A 21,797-nucleotide genomic window follows, 5' to 3' on the forward strand; every position below is an offset into this window, starting at 1 on the left:
CGAGCAACGGTGTTGGTTTCAAAGGAACCAGTGTCATCACAATGCTGAATTTTCACATTGATTCATTACTAAGGAAAAGTCTACATATTTGACAGATTTCAGGGTTCATTGTTGGATGTTGAGCCTGTGGATCTGGGTGTTTCTCTGGAAAGGCCTGTGTCTAATTGTTTTTCAGCGTGTGACATTTGCGTCCTCTCTGTCAGCTGCAGGTGTCCAGTCATTTCCCATCAAACTCCACTGTGAGCCACCTCAGCAGAGTCAAATATGACCCAACACTTGACAGTTGATTTAGTTTATTTTAACTGACTCAATTTGTCTGAAAAATCGGAACATAAACAACTCTGTTCAAGTTTCTAGATTTTAATATCACAAATGTTTTATATTTTTTAATACACATTTAGGAACGTGTAATAACCACCCTGCGGTCTGGTTGATCCCCCTCTTCTTCAGGATAGGGACATGAGCTACAGACAGAGCCCATGTGGCGACAGCATGTCAGGGGCGCTGGACGGAGGGAAGGAGGCAGAGGGCCCCGAGGACCAGCTCATGGCTCTGGGAGAGAGCGAGAGCGTGTGCAGCGGATCGGCCTTTGAGCAGTGGGACTCGTACTGGGAGGACCTCACCAGGTACACATCACTTATTCATCCACTGCTGCTGCAGGGTTCATATTAAGGCAAATTAACCTTATCTGCCAAAAGAACACGTGTATAGCGAAGGAAAAAAAGTAATTCCCTGAGGCGCCGTAGGAGGGAGAAAGGCTAGAATGATTCTAAAGGCCCAGAAAGAACCGAACACGAATAGACCTATATATTTTGTTGTAAAGGCTTCAAGGCGTTCAAGCTCTCACTATAAAAGCCCCATAAAAGTTCAGACGTTCTTCTGACAGGAGCTTTTAGTGTTTCCTCTGCACAGACCTCTTAGATGAGATCTGAGTGCTGCTTCTGCAAGGCCAGGCCCCCAAGACGAACCTGGTCCAATATTTAACTAATTAAATAGATAATGGCAACATATTTTATTTAAATTATAAGCTATTCCTGTCTGGATAGAGTAACCTCTGTGAGATGATAAATAGATGATCTGTTTATATTGTTTGATGAGTAGATAGATTTCTTTATTTGTTCTAGCGCAGCCAGCAGTTTAAAAACATTTACATACAAAACATCACAGTATTTTGCTCTCAAGAATTGTTGAAGGTCGATAGTTGTGGGGATAAAAGAGTTTTTTGTCTATTGGTCCTACATTTGAGCATGGTGAAGCGCCTGCCAGAGGACAAGGCCTTAAACTGTGGACAAGGCCTTGAACTGTGAGTGCAGTGGGTGAACAGGATCTGCCAGAATCTTCCTGGCTTTGGTCACTGACCTTGTTTTTGGGTCCAGTATATCATTGCAAATCATTGAATCTCAATGATTATACCACACTCACAGTGCTATATAGACGGCCACGATTTTTCATGTTCAACAAATTGAACCAAGAAAGAAAAGAAAACATTAAAACCAATTCCACAAAATTACTGTAAAACATTTTCATGTAGTACAGTATGGGGTAATGGGAAAGAAACTGATAATTTTATAAGTAATTGTGGGGTGGTCTAGTCAAATTTATTTTCATGGGGCCCATCATTTTCTGGCCCTCCCATTGGTAATTCTGGTAATAAGAATGTGTTCATTAGGTACTCTTAAAACTGTTGATACTGGGAAACTGAGATAATTCCAAGCCAAATTATAGCGCGAGAGAGTGTCCTGCAAACACTGGGAGTATCAGGTTAAGTGTGATAGTGTTATTTTGTGAAACCGGTTGACTTTCCAAAGACGCAGTAACACAACCAGAGCCGTTTACAGTGTAGTAACTATTCACAAATATCAAAGCTGCTGTTTGGACAAAGAGCTGACATGTGAAACATGTGACTGAAAGGGAACACAAGCAGTCCTCTCTGTGACTCTGCTGCAGTGAAACCAGCGCTGCCAAAACAGTTTGTTCTCCCTGATGTTGTGTCAGTGCAGCACTTCACAGTCTGAAGGCTATTAACTTTAAGGTGGAACAGTGCAGGCTGCAGCAGTCTTATGGGCAGGCTTTAATGAGGTCACATTTGAGTGAGGTGAGGCACTTACAGTTTAAGGTCAATTGTTCAGTGCATTAAAACTAATTTATAAAACTTAAAGTGTAACACAAACTTCCTCAAACTAACTAACTAAACATACCATGGAAAGACCACTGGACCATTCTTTTTGTTTAAAGTGTGACCCGTGTTGTTTTGTGTTGCAGATACACACGGCTGACCAGCTGTGACATTTGGGGCACTAAAGAGGTGGACTTCTTGGGGCTGGATGACTTTTCCAGCCCATACCAGGACGAGGAGGTGATCAGCCGCACCCCAACGCTGGCACAGCTCAACAGTGAGGACTCTCAGCCTGTGGGCGAGACGCTCTGCCCCCCCACAGACCTGACCATGCCTGCTCTACAGGCCCCGCCACCCGTGTTCCAGCTCCCTGCCCCCAAGAAGAGACCTCTGGTGTCGGGCCAGGGTCCTGGGGCAGCCCGCCCTGTGCCCGCCCGCCTGTCCCACAGCCTGCTCCCGGACGTCCCGGAGGGGCCTCAGAGACCCACACGGCCCGTTGCCTCCAGCACTGAGACTATGTCCAAGACCCAGGTCCAGGTCAAACCGGACCCTGAAATCACCCAGACCAAGCCGTCGGGACGAGGGGCGAAGGTGGCCCCTGTCTCCAACAACACTGACTTTGTCCGTAAGGCTAAAGTGCGTGTGAGCTCTGGGCCTAAGACTGATGTGATCTCAAAGACTCCTTTTGAGAAACCCGAGCCGGCTCTGGCCCGGGATGAGAAGGCGTCCACATCGATGGGACCTCCCAGTGTGAGTGTGACCGGGGGCTTCGAGAGGCACTCTGAGGGGGCCACCAGGTCCTCTGTGCCGCAGCTCGTGGAGCCCAGTCCAACTGTAGACGAGCCGGCCTCAGGGATGGAGGTGAACAGCAGCGACGTGCCTGGAGCAGGAACTGTCCTGGTGGTGGAGGGCAGCGAGAAGAGCAAGGAAGAGGAGCACAACTACTCCCTGTTCCTGACCCGCCGCCGCCTGTCTCAGAGAGGCCTGAGCCCGGAGGATGACGAGGAGGAAGATGAAGAGGAAGAGGAGGAGGCAGAGGAAGAGGAAGAGGAGGAGGGTCTGGATGATGAAGATCATGATGAGGACCACGACGAAGGTTTTGGGAGCGACCACGACCTGCTGTCGGAGAACGATGAGGAAGATGACGATGACGACTACGAGGCTGACAAGGATGATGACATGAGCGACGCCTTCTCTGAGCCAGGTACTGCCCCAATAACAATGATTCTACTTTTATTGTTTTATTTGATTGATAATTAAAACTTCACAATAGTATCAAGCTCTTTGTTTCCTTTCATTTTTACACTGTCTGTCACTGTGTTGCCGCAGGCTGCGATGTGGAGATGGAGGACATTAAAGGTCTGACAGCAGGGGTCCCGAGTCGAAAGAGGGGGAAGCGCCGGTATTTCTGGGAGTACAGCGAGCAACTCACGCCCTCCAAACATGAGCGTATGCTAAAGCCCTCCGAGTGGGACAGACACACTCTGCCCAGCAATCTGTACCAGAAGAACGGCCCTCTCCATGGTAACGCATGTGCTCTGTTTAATAGCTACAATGTGATGACATCCACTCTCTGCTGTCTGGGGTGCATTGTGTCTAATGCCTAATGGCACAGTGACAGTATCGACTGGCTAGATTGCCCTCTGAATAATTAAGCCACAATCAGTGTCAGGGGCTGTGTGTATTTTTATTATGGGAATTCTATTACTATAGCAACCCAGTGGCCTACATTTTCTCGTGGTTTAGCTGCGCGCATGTTTGTGCTTTATTATAAAACATATTTATTGTAATAAATTATTTCTCATTTATTTCTTATGTTCTCACCTCCAACTCACGTCTCCTTTAATATCTCAGTCAGCGCACCCCTGTTACCTGCACTCTCAGCCGAGAGCGGCTCCTCTTTATCCTCCACTTGCCCCTCCCATTGAGCAAAATGCATAGCTAAGTAACAAAATAACTGTACATTAAACATGTGGTATCTTCCTACCAGGCAAGACATTAATAATTACACATTGATATTCAAAATAAAGCAGTAGATGTGCGTAAAACTGTGTTTACATCATGCATATCATATGGTCAGCACGATGGCGCGAACAGGGCCTTTTTCATCTACCAGGAAGTACTGGCTCGGTTTAGTCAGATGCACTGTATCGGAGGAGCGAGGCTGCTATAAGAAAGGGGTCTGGGCTGGTGTGTATGATTAATAGAATTATTCCAACCCACTCAGGTGTGTACCCTTGGCTTGTGCGTGGGGCATGAAAAGGTCCCACAATTGTTCAGCAGATGAACCGAGACTCTACATATGGAAAAGGACTGACTCAGTCACATTTTATTTCTAAATAATTATTTTTGTTCACCTCCGCCCATTCCTGTCCATGTGCTCATGTCTCACATCACACTCAGCCCCCGGCGGAGGAGCCATCGGGACACACAGGACCCAGTGGGCCAGTGTTCAGTGTCGGAAGACCCTACAACACCCTGCAACACCCTACAGCACCCTACAGCACCTTACAGCACCTTACGGCACACTACAGCACCCTACAGCACCCTACAGCACCCTACAGTGCACTACAGCACCCTACAACACATTACAACTCATTGCAACACACTACAGCACATTATAGCATCCTACGACACACTACGACACACAACGACACACTACTGCACCCTACAGCACCCTACAGCACCCTAAACAGACCCTCCAGCTCAAGTGATGTTGGAACTAATTTCCACATCTAAGTGCAATGAGTTTGCCATCTTCTTCAAGGACAAGGTCCAGACCAATAAGAATACCATCAATCCCACGGTGCAAATAGAGTTCAACAATGAGTTAAACACATGGAGCTGACTCTGTTTGTACCTGTGGTTGAAGAAACTGTATTAATTACCCTACTTGCCTTGACATTTTGCCCAGTAGAGTTTTAATGTCTGTGGTGAATTGTTTGTTAGCTCCACTTACTAAAATAGTCAACATGTCAATCAAATCTGGAACATTCCCAACAGCCTTGAAAACTGCAGTTATTAAGCCGCGGCTAAAGAAGAGCAGCCTGAAAAAGTTGTTTATCAACCGCTTATTCAGTTCCTCCTAACGAATGACTCCTATGATGTCTTCCAGTCTGGTTTTTTATATTGCATCACGGCACAGAGACTGCTCGCATTCAGGTGACAAATGACATCTGTCTGAGCTCTCATGCTAGTAAGGCCTCTGTTAGTCTTGCTGGATATCAGTGCTGCATTCTACAGAGATTAGAGGACCGTGTGGGCACTGGTACAGCCTTAAATTGGTTGAAGTCCTACCTTGAAAACAGGAAATACTTTGTTGAGATTGGTGACTGTGTCTCTGACAGCATGGCGTTGACCTGTGGAGTGCCCCAAGGGTTAATCCTCGGACCCCTTCTGTTCAATCTGTATATGCTGCTGTTGAGACAGTTAATACAAAACAGTGGTGTGTCCTATAACAATTTTGCACAGGACATGCAGATCTATGTCCCACTGACGGCAGGTGAATATGGACCGATGGTTGATTAACTCGGCCAGTGAATGCAAAACAACTTTCTCCAGCTGAACTCGGACAAGACGGAAGTCCTCAGAAACAAAGAGAAAGTGTTAGCAGTCAGCCCTGGTTTCGCTCTCTAAAATCTGTAAACAAAGTGAGAAATGTGTGAGTAATAGTGGACTCAGACCTGAATTTCAATAGCTACATCAATTCCATAACATCAGTAGCTTTTCTCTTTGTTTCTGTCAGTCTTGTCTGTGTTCAGCTGGATAAAGTTGTTTTTTTACAGCACAATACAGCACCCTTCAACACATTACAAGTCATAACTGCTTGCCATTGCCTGATTTCGTCAGCTCTTGGAAGCTAAGTAAAACGGGTGCTAGAGGAAATGTTGTTGTGTCCTTAGACAAGACACTTCACCCACACTGCCTAATACAGTGCTTTGAGTGCCTTGAAGGTGGAAAAGCACTATATAAATACACTGTCATAATAATAAAATAATATATCGCACTCTACAACTACCCTACAACACCCTATAATACCCTATAACACACTGCAACACCCTATAACACACTGCAACACCCTATAACACACTGCATAAGGCATTCGCCATTAAATTATTTTTATACATATACTAAGAAGATAAGTAAAGCTTGAATTATTTGATTCTCCTGTACATTGCGGAAATTCACTGTTACTTTTATAAGGTTGATATCTTAAATGCAGACATGCATTAATAACCTTATTTCATTATTGTTCTGTCAACATGTTGTTTTGGTTATTTTAGCAGTAAATAGAGCTCATCAAAAACCTTTAATTTTATGTATTTTTCTGACCTGTTTTGTCTCGTAGGAAAATACATGTTAAAGAAATCCCGTCGCACGGATGTGGAAGACCTGACTCCAAACCCTCGTAAACTGCTGCAGATTGGGACTGAGCTGCGAAAACTCAACAAAGTCATCAGCGACCTGACTCCAGTAAGTGAACTGCCCATCAACGCTCGCCCCCGGTCCCGCAAGGAGAAGAACAAGCTGGCCTCCAGGTGAGATTCAACAGCCTCAATGTAAAAGAGCGACATGTTATGGTGCATAATTGTGCATATTGTTTTTTAAACATGTACATTTTTGTTGCAGAGCTTGTCGTTTGAAGAAAAAGGCCCAGTATGAAGCCAACAAGGTGAAGCTCTGGGGTCTCAGCACTGAGTATGGTACGTACATTTAAAACTATAGGTTCAATGTTCCAGTCTGCTTGATAAAACTCAAAATGTATAGTCACTTAACAAGTCCAGATTTATCCTGAAATCTTGAGCCTAAACTAGCTCCAGTTCCAACTTCAAGTCGTTTAATTAAATAAATAAAGGCGGATCTAACCATTGCTAATTCAGGCCTAAGGTTTAAGCTGCACTGTTCACTCCCTGTGAATCTGGGATGGTCAGATCAATATATCTGCGACATCATGATGTCTTGATGATGAAAGGACCGAGAATTGGCCGCTCAAATCAGTGCATTACGTAGATGTATAATGCCCTGATTGAATAGATCGATGGGTGAGAGACTAGTGAAAGAGGACAGACGTGGGAGGAAAAGGTCAGAGCCGACTGAAAACCAGTTCCTCAGCCAGTTCCAAACCAGCGTCTGTGACTGTACAAAAACAGCGGAACGGCTCCGTGACAAGGCACAGAATATAGGCCTATTTGAAGAGTGCAGCTGGTCATCACGCAGCTGAAGTTGTTTGTTTAACAGTATTGAGACGGAGCCAAGTGAGAAGACAAAGTGCATGTGCTGAAACTTGAATAAAATGTCTTTTCAAGTTCATCGTTTTGTTTGAATTGCCAGCCTGAACTATTAGTGCCTTTTCCAATTTACTAGTTTAAATTATGCACTGTACAGAATATTTTATCTTAATTCTAATACAAAATTACCACAGAAAGTAATTTGTTTGATATGTACATAATTTAATCTTGTAATACTGAAGCACTTCTCGGCCGTTTGTAGATCGACTGCTGTTTGTGATCAACTCCATTAAAGAGGAGATTGTGTCCCGTGTGGAGGACTCCGCCCCTCGTCCCACAAACATGACGGACTCTCTGGACAAGCTCATCCAGGACACTCTCGGTCAGAACATTAACATTTCTTCTTATTGTGGTATTTGTAATATGCCTGTCCTGTCCTCCATTTTTGTAAAGTAGGCCAACGCTGAACACAAAGCACAAGGGTTAGGGTTTTGATTTGATGTTCTTATGCGCCATCAAAATATATTATTTTTGCTGAGTCATTTTCCTCACTGGTTCAAAGCAAACAAACGTTGACTCATCCAGGCACATTAGTGGCTCAGAAAGTGCAGCTCCATTATCCAGGAGGTTGGAGGTTTGATTCTCACTACTGCAGTTGCACACTGGCATGAAATGAAGTAAAGAGTTTAAGCAATAAGACACTTTCTTACAGGATCAATTGTATGCGTCTCGTTTTATTAGACATGGTCGAATTCTTCCCCTGTTAATCACACTTAATGACACAGAGAGAGAGACAAGTAACCTGCCTCTCTCCTCAGTCCATAGGTTACCGTCACGTGACTTATTTGTTGCCATTTTGAAGATGTCACCTTAAGCTGTTGCCTCTCTGCTGTAATAGTCTTGAAAAACACCACATCAAATGTAACATTAAATTGGCTTTGATCCTTATCTACAGCCTCGAGTTGCTGACCCTTAAAAGCCAGTGACAACCTGCCACAACAAACATTTGTGGACATTTACATCTAAGCTTTTTGTCCACAAGCCCTCTGCACAGGTTAAGCCCTCAAAGCTTTCAAGAGCACAGACTTTATGTGCGGGTGAGTCACTGTCTCATCCTAAAATATAACACCCGAACAGTTGGAAATTAGACTTGTTAAAACTGTCATTTATTAGCATAGATACGCAATAATATGTAAACTAGCATTAGCCAGCGCTAACTACCTGAAACAAACAGCTCTGTCTTGTGAAGTCCACTGGTCCCTCCTGATGACAGTAATCCATTTCTGGACAAATGGGGTCTTTGGGATGTTACAGAAGAGGAATCCTTTTGTTTTGAGACGTTTTGATGAAACGGCCCACAGTGAGCATGCGGCTTTCATCCTCAAGATGGCAGTAGCAAGTGTGTCACACCCATGACGTCTGATTCATTGGTTCTTTGATTGTGATTATACAGGTCCCAATATAAACAATTTTGAGAATGTTGGAACCACAAATAAGTAATTTCAATTCAATCCATTCTCCAACCACATAAACTTAAATGCAAAGTTATTTTTACCTGGCAGTTTGTCACTTTATTTCTTCACTCAGAAAGTTTGATTTCATAAAGCTGGTCACAAATTTAACAAATGCTGATCTTTTGGAACACGTGAATGAAATTACCGTACTTTTGGGGCTTTAGAGCGCTCCTGAATAAAAGCCGCTCCAATAAAATTTACAAAGAAACATGAAATTGTACCGCACCTGTCATTAAGCCGCAGGTCCCCACGTAACGTGAGATATTTACACAAAAATATAATAATATAAGTTTAATTTCACTGCGGCAGGTTCTAAACTGCAGACCGCCGCTCTCCACGTGTGTCTTTGCGTTTCGTCTAGATTCACTTCCTCATTAGACTAATTTCTCTGCAAATATGAGTCTGAAACACACAGCATTTTGAAGCTTAAAATACAGTGACCACTGTCCACTGACATCTTCTTCTACAGTGTGTCAAATGCTTGCGCTTCCTGCTAGAGTGCCCCCCAGTGGCCGTTAGCCAGTAAAAATCTAAACTAACCGCACTGTTGTATGGACCGCAGGGTTCAAAGCGTGGGACAAAAGTAGTGGCTTAAAGTCCGAAAAGTACGGTAAGGATTTCAGCGTTGTTTGGCCAAGCTGTTATAATTGTGAATAATTGCCAAATGTAGATCATTGGTCTCACAATAAATATTGTATTGATTCCTCTGTGTAGGTTTTAAAACGGAGGAATCAAGGAAGGAGGTGAACAGAAATCTGACTCTGCCTTTGACGAGCAGTATCAAAAATAATCTAATATTTTCACGGCCTGAAGTTACAAGTCAAAGTAAAAATGCTGACATTCCTGTTCCCGTGTTTAGTCTCACCGCCTGTTGCCGGACAGACTTCGGACTTCGTGAACAAGATCCTGGAGAACACCGGGCGCGGGGACCCGACCGGGGGACTGGTCGGCCTGCGAGTCCCCACCTCCAAAATGTAGAGCCCCTGGTGTCCTTGGAGCAGTGTCCCGTTGTAACTATGCTCCTCTGCATGCCCCTCCAGCCTGGAGACATCCACATCCATAGTCCAGACACACACAGACACACACAGACAGTGCTTTAGGCCCCTTATGGTGTAGACCCTTTAGCTTTCTGTCTCATTGCTCACCTCTCCCTGCCCTCTGTGCATGCTGGGAGGAGTTTCCCTAAAGCTAATGGCCCATAGGTGTACAGAAGCAGGACATCCAAAATCTTCTAGGTGTTTAACATAATAATATGAGAGCTCATAAACACATTACACTGGAAATGTTCATGCAATGAAATGACAGAAAGAAAGAGTTTTCAAAGCAATGGCCATTTTGGGAGCCGGCCGAAGAAGATGCTGGTGATAGAGACATTCAAGTGCGATCGCTCCGTCTCCTTTAGGACGTGTACATACCCACGCTCCCCTCTGTACAACAAACCGGGTGTGTCCATAGTGTCTGATCAGAGTGCTACTCATTGTGCCTTTGTGTGTGTGTTTGTGTACGAGTGAACCAAGCGACGTGATTGGCCAGAACTCCCTGAGCTCCAGCCAATGAGAGGACTACTTTGCAGTGAGTGTGAATGCGAAGGAGACACCTGTGGGTTGTGTTCTGTCGTTTAGATATTTCTGAATGTACATAAGTGGAAGCTCTTGTTGCGTGATGCCACAGAGTCTGTGTAAATAGGAGGGCTCTGCAATAGTTAACTCTTTGGTTTTTGGTACTCTTGTCTTTGGGGATCGGGGGTGGGTTGACAGATATTTTTGTTTAGAGTTACAAAAAATATTTGCACACTATATTTTGATTGTTTTTTGTACCAAAGACACATGCAACGAAATGGCGACCAGCCAGTTAAAGTAAGGTTTTGCACAGCTTACATGACGCCGTATTGAATGTAAGAATGTGGGAGGGTCAGGGAACCTCAGAGAACTGTGAAATTAGCTTGGGTCCAATTCTGTACAGAAAAGGAACATTCATTCTTTTTACCGTATTATAAATTAATCATCCCACCTTTGGGCCTCTGCAGCAGAGCTCTGCCTGGAGTTCTTCATTCCTCCCACCACATGCTAATTGTATTAAAGGCGCCAAACCCAGAGCGCTAAAGTAGATAAGCTATGTTACATTTGCCTGTTTGTTAAAAAGTCATGACAATAACCAAAACATTGCGTTTGATTTTCCGACATAGACAAGGTTTTAGTTCATTCACATAAAATAACTCAATTGTTTTTAAGTACTGTATATAAAGAAACAATGCTAATCTTATCAATGGTAAAGCCACTTTCACACAACCGATTCATTGAAGCATGACACATTTCTAAAGCCTATCCTTACATTTGAGAAACTTAGATGAAAACACAAAAGCCAAAAAAAAAAACATTACTGTTATATTTTTGTATTTAAGCTGCCTGTTTGCTTCTTGAAGGTTTGAAAGTATTTGTTAGGGTTTAATTGTTTCTGAATGAAGTGAAGGAGGAAAAAGAGGAGATTTTATATTTTAAAAATATATTAAAAAGCACTTGACTCATCTTCAGCGGGCTGAAGCTGGGGGAAACTTAAAATCAGGAAACACTTAAATGAATGATGCAAATTGAAGCCATGTTATTGTGTCAGAAAAGCTTGTGTTCTAATTATAAACACAGAAAAAGGCCAGGAAATAAGATGCTGATCAAAACTATTGAAACATATTTCATTCCAGTAGTAATCTCTAAATGAGACTCTACAAACTGTGCAGTGCACTTTAAATGAATAAAATCAGGTATACATTCTAAATACTCCTCATAGAGCCTTTGGTCTCTGTGCATTCATATTTTAATAAATGCTGCTACCCAGAATGCCTTTAAGGCTGGTAAACCTTGGGAAAACTAAGCAATTTCAAAAGGAAAAATCAATCAATGAATCAATCATTCCATCTTGGAAAATGATCCCCATTTAAATAATGACATTTGATGTATTGTGCTGCTATCAAAGGTAAAATGCAAAAATTAATATATTTTTGATTGACATGGCTGAGACTAACTTTTATAAATACAGTTTTGACTAAGCTAAATATGACTAAAATTGAGCTTAACTTCACAATGCCGTGAATATAAAAATATCCTCCTTCACTGAACGAACTCTGCTGAAGGTTTGGTCTGTTTGCATTGATAACTGCTAACGCTATTGCGTGTATAAATATATTTCAATGTCTAGTGTGTCTAGTGTCTAAAAGGGAGATTTGGTGCTTTTTTCTGAAACTAGAATGATGAGTATCATGAGGTGTAGCTCTAGTGACTTGCGCTCCCTAACCGTCCATAGCTATTTTCTTAGTAGTGATTTTGTTTTTGTAAATAGTTAAGTATAAGTTAACATGTACCTTCTAAATGTCCGATATGTGTAAACAATATATACAAAATATCTTGTATGTTTGAAAACAAAAGCACTTTGTCCAAAAAAAAGTCAAAAAAAGAAAGCATTTTTTCTTCCATTTGCTGCTAAAGACCTGGTGTGAATGCTGCAAGTGCACTTGTTGACTACTCGCTTGGATCGCTCCAGAGACGACCAAGAAATAGTTTGTGTCCTGGCGAGGGCTAGATCCACGACGTAATGAGGGACATATTTGTAGAGGTGAGATAGGTCGAATTACTGATAGGCATGGGACTGCATTTAGGATTTGATGGTACAACAGTCAGAACATCCCCTCTGTCACCATTTGACATCTAGTGTTTGTGGCTCTGACCCCCCCAGAGTTTTTACCACTGATGTTCATTTGACTATTCTCATTGACAGCGGTCAAGTATTCACACAGAAAAGACAAATACCTCGCTCTTGTTACACAATTTTTGGCCCAAAGTGAATTGTCCCTCATCACAAATGCTTCATATCATCCCTGGTTCTCCTCATGTTTTGATACTGTGACACATATCTTAACCCTGCTGACTGTCCCATGCCTACCTCCAGATCACGTATGGTGCTTTCAGGTGCGTGTGGTGCGTTTGTGGTCTTAAAAAGTGGAGGGTTTTTTAAACCAGGTCCCTTCTTTGATCTGATGCTGCCCCTTGGCGTCATGATTCATTTGCCTTCAGTAGAGGTTTCCTATGGTAAAACTGATTCTGCTTTGGCTTCCTCTTCAGGGTGATGTACAGCGTAGACCACATTTCTCCAGAGCTATATTGTTATCATTTGTAAAACTGATTTCTACTTGTGACTTAAAATGCGGTGGGGTTTAGCCTTTGGCGGCCAAGAAGAGCGGAGAAGTAGCTGTTGTTACCCGCCAGTGGGGTAAGTTACTATATCACTGTACTGTATGGCAAGCCAATTATAAATGGAGACCCAATCCGGACACTTATTGCCTTCTCATACTCAGTATGACAGTAATAAATCAGGGCAGGATTCGTCTAAAACCAAGAGATGCACCTGTGGTTTTGGGCATTGTCTTTGTCCACAAACGGTCATAAATCCAAATCCACTTTGCCTGGCTCAAAACAACTGAAGTAGCAAGAAAAGGAGGAATGTATCTGAAAACACTGCTTCTGATATTTGTGTCAGCTTTATTAATTTGTCCCTCTTTCAAAAGCGGTTAACTATGGTCAAAGTTTATAAAACTACCAATTTGACCTGGACTTGCCAATGCAGCGCTGACGAGATAAAAATGCGTTTTTGGTCGATTTTAAAAAGGCGCAAGCTGTGCAACTTTACATTCAAACCAGAGGACTCTGTGGCATTTTTAATAGTGTAGGAGATGAGTGAATATATCCACGCCAGTAAAACCTTTCCTTACTTTTACTTTATTATTTCTGATTACAGTAAAATATTAAGCTAATAGAGTGTGTAACTTTGTGCTACTCTCGTCCGATGAAAGTGGATAATAATAACAGCTCTTCTACAGAAAATCAGGGTATCATAACTTCAATATATAAAACAAATATTTATGTATTCCTGTATTTTCACCTTTCTTTACTAGATATTGTGTGTGCAATGTTATGAATCAATGTCTGTCGAGATGGTGTAATGCTCAATACAAATTCAAGAACCGCTGACATGGTGCTGCGCATTAACCCAGAAACTATCCCCTGAATTGGCCTCTGTATTGACCCTTTTGTCATTGACGTTTTCATTCATGTGTGTGCGCATTGGCGGCACGTGGACCAATGATCGTGTGTTTCTGAAGTGTAAATTTGTAAACTTTTATTTGTAAAAACTGGACTCACACATTTGACTTCGCAGGCGTCTCGCAAAGATAAACACATATTTTTCGATAAAACAATCAAAACTAGAAGCGTTGATGACCACAATCCCAAAGAACGTTCAGTGTTGCAGTATCTCCACCAAGAGCCAAAGCTAATCACCATCCTTGTGATTAACAGCGGGTTTAAAGAAGCACTATGTATCTTCATAGCTGCTTGTCTCTTCGGAGATGTTATTGCACAGAATGTTCCGCAGAATGGCATTAAACTTAACTTAAATCCATGCAAGACAAGTAGAATCCATGTTATTCAAGTCTTCATGCAACACCTGCAAGTTTTATGTCATACTGTGGAAATTTACTGGCATACAATAAAATCTCCATGGAGACAAACAGGTGGCAGATTAGAAAAGTTACATAGTGCGCCTTTATTTTTCTTTATTCCACGACTTTTATTAAGTATTTTAGAACGACTAAAATCCCGGGTTGGACGTCTGTAATGGACATTTTTTTTCTCAAATAGTAGTCAAAATAGTAGTTAAAAATTGGCGAACACTCTGAATTGCATCTTTTTAATAAAAACCCAAAGAGAGTCTGGTTCCTACTCGACGTGGTCCCGGCTGCAACACTTGGATTTAGAATGAATGCGAAATCTATGCATTTTACTGCAACACAATCTTTACAACACAGATACCTATAATGTCACACTGAACTGCCAATCGCAAAATAACTTGATATAATAATCCGCTTTTTGTTCTAATAGCTGTTTGGCCAAGTCTGATCTGTGAGTCTGGTTTGAGTGTTTATTTTATGTTTAGTTCAAAGCGTGTGTTTGCGTCCGTACTGGCTCCACGCTCTCCCTGTGTAAGATACAGTCACATAGGAACGACGTGCTCCGATACGCTGATAACACGGGAATGTTTCTGCATGCTGTGCACCGCATCGAAACGAGAGAATCAAGTTTATGGAAAAATAATAATAATTGGCCAAAATAAATTGCTAGTTTAGTTGAGGTTTGTTTGTCATTTGTTACAAAGTCGTTGCATGGCTTTTTGGGCTCACTTTATCCCAATGAATCTGTATTTGCTGCTATTGAACGAGCACAAAAAGGTCTGTTTAAGTGACAATTACCACACATCCCTGTTGTTTTTCCACTTGTTTTATTCCTATTTTATTTAAAAAATGAAAAGAAAAAAAAAAAAGAAAAAGACCAACATTACATTAACGTAAAGATAATATTTTAAATGCGATGCCTGCTCGATCCAGGTGCCTTATTCAAATATATTACACCGATCGCCACTTTAGTCAGTCTGAAATGGGGTTTTCCCCAAAAGAGTTGCTGGGGCAGATCATGCATTTCTCCCCATATATTTTGTACGAAAATAAGCTAAGGAAGACTATGTTTTCGGGTGGCCTGGTCCTATTTCAAAGTTTTCTCTCTGCCCACTATGCCACGACATTGTTGTAAATTTTGTATTGGCTGCTGCTGCTACTTTCACTGGTGTAGAGAGGAGCGAAGTGAACTTCCACTGTGTACAGAGGCCGACACTTCTGGTGAAACAAAAAACAAAAAACAGCTCAATCTCCTCCTTGGATGAGATTTAACAGTGGGGCTGCCTCTTAAAGACGTTTCCATAAAGAAAATATGACTAAGAATAGACTTTTTTGCTCTATTGAAGTGCCAGACCCTCCAAGAGTCGAATGAGGAGGAAAACCGTGGTGCTAACCTGTCAGTGGCTGGGTGCTATTATGGCCATGTTTAAAAAGCTGTATTATTAGCCATTTTTTATTGCTCCTGTCCACAAGTCAGACTTTTTTTTTTTTCTTCTTTGTGTTTTTTTGTAGTTTGAGGTGAATCTTTGCTGCTTTGCGGTTTGTTGAATGTAAGTCTACTCGTTTCCCTCGACAACTCGAGTACAGACAAATGAAAGACGCTTTTGTGTCTAAACCGTTTCAAAATTATCATTTAAATATTTATGCTCTGACAAATATTGCTCAATTTACTTTTGTGTTTTTTTTTCCTTCTAATTGTAAATTTTGCATTGCATTATTTAAGCAAATATATATAGCGTTTAACCAGAAGTCAGACTAATTAACTTTACTGTAAGATTAATTAAAGTCACAAAGGAATCCTGTATCAAACACAAAAAAAAACTTCACCCGAAAATGTTTACGCCCATAGTTCATCGTAGAAATCTCTAAATACAAACGGATTTTTCATGACGATAAACAACATATTTACAGTTATAACATTTTATCAAACCCAAATTGCAATTATAAAAGAACAGACGTTTTATCTTGCAATTTGAGGTCCACAGTTTCATTGTGACTATAGTTAATTTTTAATAATTGTCATTACTCTAAGATGCAGTGGTCGTAAAACTGCACCTGGCCTTGACACAAGATCAGAGATGATTTTACAAGGGGAGATTTTTAAAACTTGATATAAAAAAAGAAGATAGTCACTTAAATATTTTTCATTATTTGTTGAGTCGCATAATTATGGCTGTTGATGGGGGAAATCGTTGTGAGCTTGACATTTCCATGGTCTGCCAGCCACGGAAGGAGACCAGCTTCATTCTGGTAATTAAATCTGTAAAGTATTTTTTCTTTTTTTTTTTAAGTTTGAAATCTTTCCCTGTTCAAGATTTTCTAACAGCTTTGATTTAGAAGTCTGATCTGAAGTTTGGAAGCTCTGGTCCGCTCGTTACTTTATCAAAAACTCCAAAAATCTTACAAAAAACAGCTCCTTTTATTGGTAGTTTTCCACTGCGCTGGAGACGCGTCATACCTTTTTGTTTTGTTTTTTGAATTTTTTCAGAAGGGCTTTGGTCCGTGGTGGTCTCGATAAGGCTGGTGGGCAGAGACCGCTCCTCCTGCTCCGCTCGGTGACGCAGAGAGAGGCAAAACATCTCCTAATCGGCCGACTGAAACCATTTTTACAATTACTGAACACAACACAACAATCCACCCGTCGACAATAACCCGTTTTCTATATCTATACCCACGCGCTCGCCGTACTACAACACTGCAATGATTTACATCTCCTACCAGATTTGCCAAAATGCATGACGCAAAAGAGAGAACGAGGAAGGAAATCCTATACGTCATCTTATTTAGTTTTGAATACGAACGACCGGCAATGAGTTCCATACAAATCCTGTGGCAAGCATCTGTGATCCTGAGCTCCACATGCACCGTTGTAAAGATGCTCTTGGTCTTGTATGGTGAAAACTACTTATTATACAACTTTAGATCAACGGCATGGGATTTATTCGTAGTGAGTTATAGTCCACTGTGTTATTCCCTCTCCCTGATCTTTGTAGGAAGCCTGTATTTCATTGCTCAGTGCTCTCCAATAGAGCTCTCGGTTTTTAAGAAAATGTCTGTATTTGAAACCTGTCGCGACAAAACCTGAAGAATAAAGTGTATCCTGCTGAAACTAACTTGATCCTCTCTTTAGCAACAACGTCTATATTTGTAGTTCACATATATGCCTGTTCAAATACAATATCTTGACGGCTGTTAAATTTATGTTGTGTATTAAATGTTGTGCTGGTTTTTACTTTTTGTCGAAACTTTTTGTTTTCATTTCAAAATGATTCGAAATGTTTTCTTTCTTTTTTTTTCTCAGAGGCACTGTGGGTGGCTTTATGCACAAATATAAACTGTTGTTTTGGTTCGTACTGTAAGGCTGGTTCTGTCAACGGTCGCTCGACTTCCTGCAGACACTTGTCCTGAATCTGTGTTGTGTTACTGTGCCTCTTATTTTATTTCTTTTCTATTTTTAAAACCTTTTTTTCTCTGTTGTATCAGCCAGGAGTTGGTACCACAGCTCTGCTTGTAACCACAATAGTCTGATTCTGTTTATTGATTTAATATCAAATAATAATAAAAACATTAGCACCCCATGTTCTGTCTTCAGTGTTTATTTATGAAACGACTTCATTATATATTTGTTAGACAATGTTTGTCTGTTATACAATAAGATTAGTGTTCGTGTTATTCATATAGCATAATACAGACTATTACTGATTTACCTATTTGTGTATAAAGATTTAAAGTGAGAAACAGAAAATATGAGACGTTTGACCACTTTTTTTTCCTTCATTTCAGACTCCAGGTCCATTATTTTAACAAATTAAAGAAATGCAAAAGATAAACACAATATTAATATAAAATTGTACAAGTAAATCTAAGCAGTTCCTCCAGAGCTTTTATAATAACTACACCTCAATTAGCCAAAAGTATGAACAAAGACTTGAATTCTCATTGAAGACTTTATGATGAGATCTTGATGAACTGTTTGCTTATTATGAATTAATTATGTGTTTGCTTTACTAAGCCTAATTTAAGTGTGTAGTTGTAAAGTGTTGATAATTTTGATTTTATATATGCTGTTACTATGATGATGATATCGTTATTTTTTTTTATTTGAGGCTTACAGTTGTGTATATAAGATTTTGCACATTGCCGAATATAGATCAGAGGTCCATACTTAAATATTAACGTGGTAATGCGGCCGCCCTGATACAGCTTTGCCTTTTCTTGTCGCTTTCTATTTTGGTCCTTGGGCGTTCCGTACAAAAACAAACATGGCGTCTTCGTATGACGTTCATGTTCGAATTTGTAGTCAAGAAATCATAAAATATGACTTGGAAATCAAAGCACTTATTCAGGTAAGAGCTGTAATTGTGCCATTAGATCATGTACTATTCTTAGTAATAATGTTGTTGTGATACAAGTGTAAAACGCTGCAAAGCTGCACAGTTAGCTTTAGCTGCTAACAGTGACAACGCTGTGAGCTGACGTCTGTAGTTTTGATTCTCCTCGCTGACTAATCTATTCAACCCCTTTCATGCTTATTAAATAATAAAACTACGTAATTCTAAGTTGAACTCTGGATGGGTGGTTGCCATTAAAACTATGAACCAGGAACTCCTTGTTCTTCATAAAAAAGTGTTATAATGTTGTTTTCTCACATCCTCTAACAAGACACAAATAAAGGGTTCAAGTTAGTTGATCCGCTCAATTATAGCTGCACAACCGGATTACCAAAAATAAGACTTTTGGGGTGAATATAGAATTTGGGTTTTTAACTACCTCACAATATATCCTGTAGCTTAAAGGTTTTTGTTTTTCTTTGTTATTTCTTATTCGTCAATTTTATATAGCTGTTTATTCTGTCAAAATTTTAAATGGATTAATACTATTAATTATGTATGTGTGTACATGCACTGTAATATGTAGTTTTCCTTTCAACGCGGGCTTTTCCTTACTCATTTGCACATTCGTTTTGCATTTTGTAATGTATTATTCATGTATTTGAATTAAAAAAATATATGAATAATGATATTATAAATGATAATTCTAAATTCAATAAAAGGTCTCAGCAATGATGGTATTAGTGAAGGAGGATGAGGATGTTGTTGTTATTCTCGTTGTGTGTTGTAGGACATCAGAGACTGTCCTGGGCCACAGTCGGCCCTCTTTAACCTCAACTCGCAGGTCAAAGAGAAGTTCATCAAACTCCGGCTCAGAATACAGGTCAGACTTTGTTATCTCACATAATCTTACAATCAGTCAAATGTGTAAATGTGAGGAACCGTTTTTTATTTATACAGGATCTGGAGCAAATGGCAAAGGAGCAGGACCGAGAGTCAGACCGAATGGACATCCAGGCAGAGACGGAGAGTCAAAGGAGACAACTGCTCAGGTTTGAATACTGCAACTGTGCAAAGACCTCAGGAGAATATTAAGCTATCGAAGCAGAGTCCTAAGGACTTCTTAAACCTATACTTATGCTATTTCATGCCTGTTATACTTTTATAATCACATCATAGACTCATAGGTATTGTAGTTTTTGCAAGATGTTTTGACAAGAAAGTACACCGTTGTAGTAGTCTTAGCAGGGAACAAATTATATTAGTTTTCTTCTGACGTTTGCAGTAACCAGACGGCCTGGAGGAAGGCGAATCTGGCTTGTAAACTGACCATCGACAACACAGAGAAGGACGAGCTGCTGCAGAGAGGAGAAGCATACGGCACCAGACAGAGGTGAGACCTTCACGCGATGGTGCAGCTGAAAGGAGGTTCTGCTCTGTCTGAAGCCTTTTGACTCAAGTTAGACTTTAATTTGAGTTTTAATTTTACACAATCTGACCATAAAGAGCTGATGTTTGAAACTACAACAGGAAAGCTGATTTGTACAGTTAAACAGGTCTGTTTCAAATGAAATTGCAGTCAAAAGCTAGCCTGCTAGCTTTTGACTGCAATTTCAGGCTAGTAAGTCACACACCCTTTTTGTTAAAAATTAAACGGCTGAACAGGACTATTAACATTAGCATTGATCACAAGCTCCTGAAAATATGTTGTTTTAATTAATGTTATGTTTTTTCAGACCATCTAATACGTATCAGCCTGTTACTTCTATAGCTTATATAATGCAAAGTATCAATAGACACGCCATTTAATTTACTTATTACATTATTATGTGTTTATAGCTTGTATGAAATAGTTTATGCTGTTGTAATTTAACCTGTAATTATTTAGGAAAGTGACAAAAGAGAGTTTGGTGGATAGCAGCAGTCACATCACAGAGAGCCTGATGTCCATCAGCAGAATGATGGCCGAGCAGGTGAACCAGAGCAAGGACACCATCAGCACTCTGGGTACATAAACACTGACATTCATGTGTACATTTTGTGTGTGTGCTGCCACTTATAAGTAGGAATGTCCAGATCATTCAGTTAATCGATAATTGTGATTGTTCAGGACCCAATATAAATGTAACGACTAAAAAATTATGTTGTGACTATTTTAGGAGCAAAATTAAGTTAAATCTATACTCCAAAATGGTAAACCGGAATATGATAATGGTTCAATTGTGATGTTTCTTCTCACAATAATATATATAGAAATCAACAATGAAGTTAATCCACTGAATGAACTAAATGATCAAATCACAACAGTCAATATTTCATCATTTCATTGTTTTGTTTGGCCTAGCATCACTTCATTGCGTCTTACTTGAATGAGGGTCGCTTGAGTCACTGAATCTTCTTTCCTTTCCTCGTTCCCGGCAGCCACCTCGTCTCGGACGGTGCTGGAGACGAACGAGGAATTCAAAAGCATGACGGGAACCATCCATTTCGGGAGGAAGCTCATCCTCAAATACAACCGCCGAGAGCTCACAGACAAACTGCTCATCTTTCTGGCGCTGGCCCTGTTTTTTGCCACCGTCCTTTATATCCTTAAGAAACGGATCTTCCCCTTTATTTAGCAAATAGACTCGCAATAAAGCTACTTAAAAGCGGAAGACGCATAACCAGCCCGAAGGTTTACACTCGTTCTGATTTATGAAAACGGGAGAGCCAGCATAAACTAAAATATATGTTAACAAATACAAAAGTACAAACAAACTGTGAGCAAAATGTCTTAGAGGATTGTTGTATTGCTGCGATTGAAGTTACGATGTCTTCCTGTGTTACTGTACGTTCTCTCCAGTTTCCACGTCCAAAGACATGTTGTTGTTGTTTACAAGTCAAATCCTGTCTCCGGATGACTCGCGTTGACTTAATTACATTTTTTTTTTTTTTTTTTAGACACATTCAGGGCAAGACTATACTTTTATTATTTAATTATATCCATAATAAGCGTATGTAACGATCTGTTTGTCTGTGTTTTGTATGTGGTTTTGTTACTGATAAAACTGCCAGTCTCGGATGCATTATAACAGCAATTGTCACTAAACTACCAAGGAACTGTATTTACATTTG

The 21,797-nt window shown here is 40.6% G+C and overlaps 2 protein-coding genes across 2 annotated transcripts in view; both read left to right on the forward strand.

The window, feature by feature from the left end:
• crebrf (creb3 regulatory factor) overlaps window positions 1-17,930 on the forward strand; it is a 29,924-nt gene extending 11,994 nt beyond the window's left edge. The window contains exons 4-10 of the mRNA XM_072445787.1: window positions 451-626; window positions 2,263-3,320; window positions 3,446-3,640; window positions 6,465-6,654; window positions 6,746-6,819; window positions 7,607-7,726; window positions 9,718-17,930. Coding sequence (XP_072301888.1) covers window positions 451-626; window positions 2,263-3,320; window positions 3,446-3,640; window positions 6,465-6,654; window positions 6,746-6,819; window positions 7,607-7,726; window positions 9,718-9,836 — 1,932 coding nt within the window. The 3' untranslated portion in view covers window positions 9,837-17,930. The remainder of the gene's footprint in view (window positions 1-450; window positions 627-2,262; window positions 3,321-3,445; window positions 3,641-6,464; window positions 6,655-6,745; window positions 6,820-7,606; window positions 7,727-9,717) is intronic.
• A 618-nt stretch (window positions 17,931-18,548) lies between these two features.
• Window positions 18,549-21,526, forward strand: LOC140360280 (vesicle transport protein SEC20-like). Its single transcript, XM_072445491.1, has 6 exons — window positions 18,549-18,698; window positions 19,474-19,566; window positions 19,644-19,735; window positions 19,969-20,076; window positions 20,572-20,690; window positions 21,105-21,526. The coding sequence occupies exons 1-6, from the start codon at window positions 18,615-18,617 to the stop codon at window positions 21,299-21,301; spliced, it is 693 nt and encodes a 230-aa protein (XP_072301592.1). The 5' UTR covers window positions 18,549-18,614; the 3' UTR covers window positions 21,302-21,526.
• Window positions 21,527-21,797: the final 271 nt, after the last annotated feature.

The sequence above is a fragment of the Eucyclogobius newberryi genome, unplaced genomic scaffold (genome assembly GCF_026437365.1).
Source record: "Eucyclogobius newberryi isolate DKJ021-1_F unplaced genomic scaffold, fEucNew1.0.hap1 SCAF_15, whole genome shotgun sequence".
In the NCBI taxonomy this organism is placed as follows: Eukaryota; Metazoa; Chordata; class Actinopteri; order Gobiiformes; family Gobiidae; genus Eucyclogobius; species Eucyclogobius newberryi.

Bases quoted from the DNA above. Each gene is read 5' to 3' on its own strand.
- LOC140360280 (XM_072445491.1), top strand. From the start codon at position 18,615: ATGGCGTCTTCGTATGACGTTCATGTTCGAATTTGTAGTCAAGAAATC. The intron at 18,699-19,473 runs GTAAGAGCTGTA...TGTGTGTTGTAG, and splicing joins AAATCAAAGCACTTATTCAG to GACATCAGAGACTGTCCTGG. The intron at 20,077-20,571 runs GTGAGACCTTCA...GTAATTATTTAG, and splicing joins GCATACGGCACCAGACAGAG to GAAAGTGACAAAAGAGAGTT.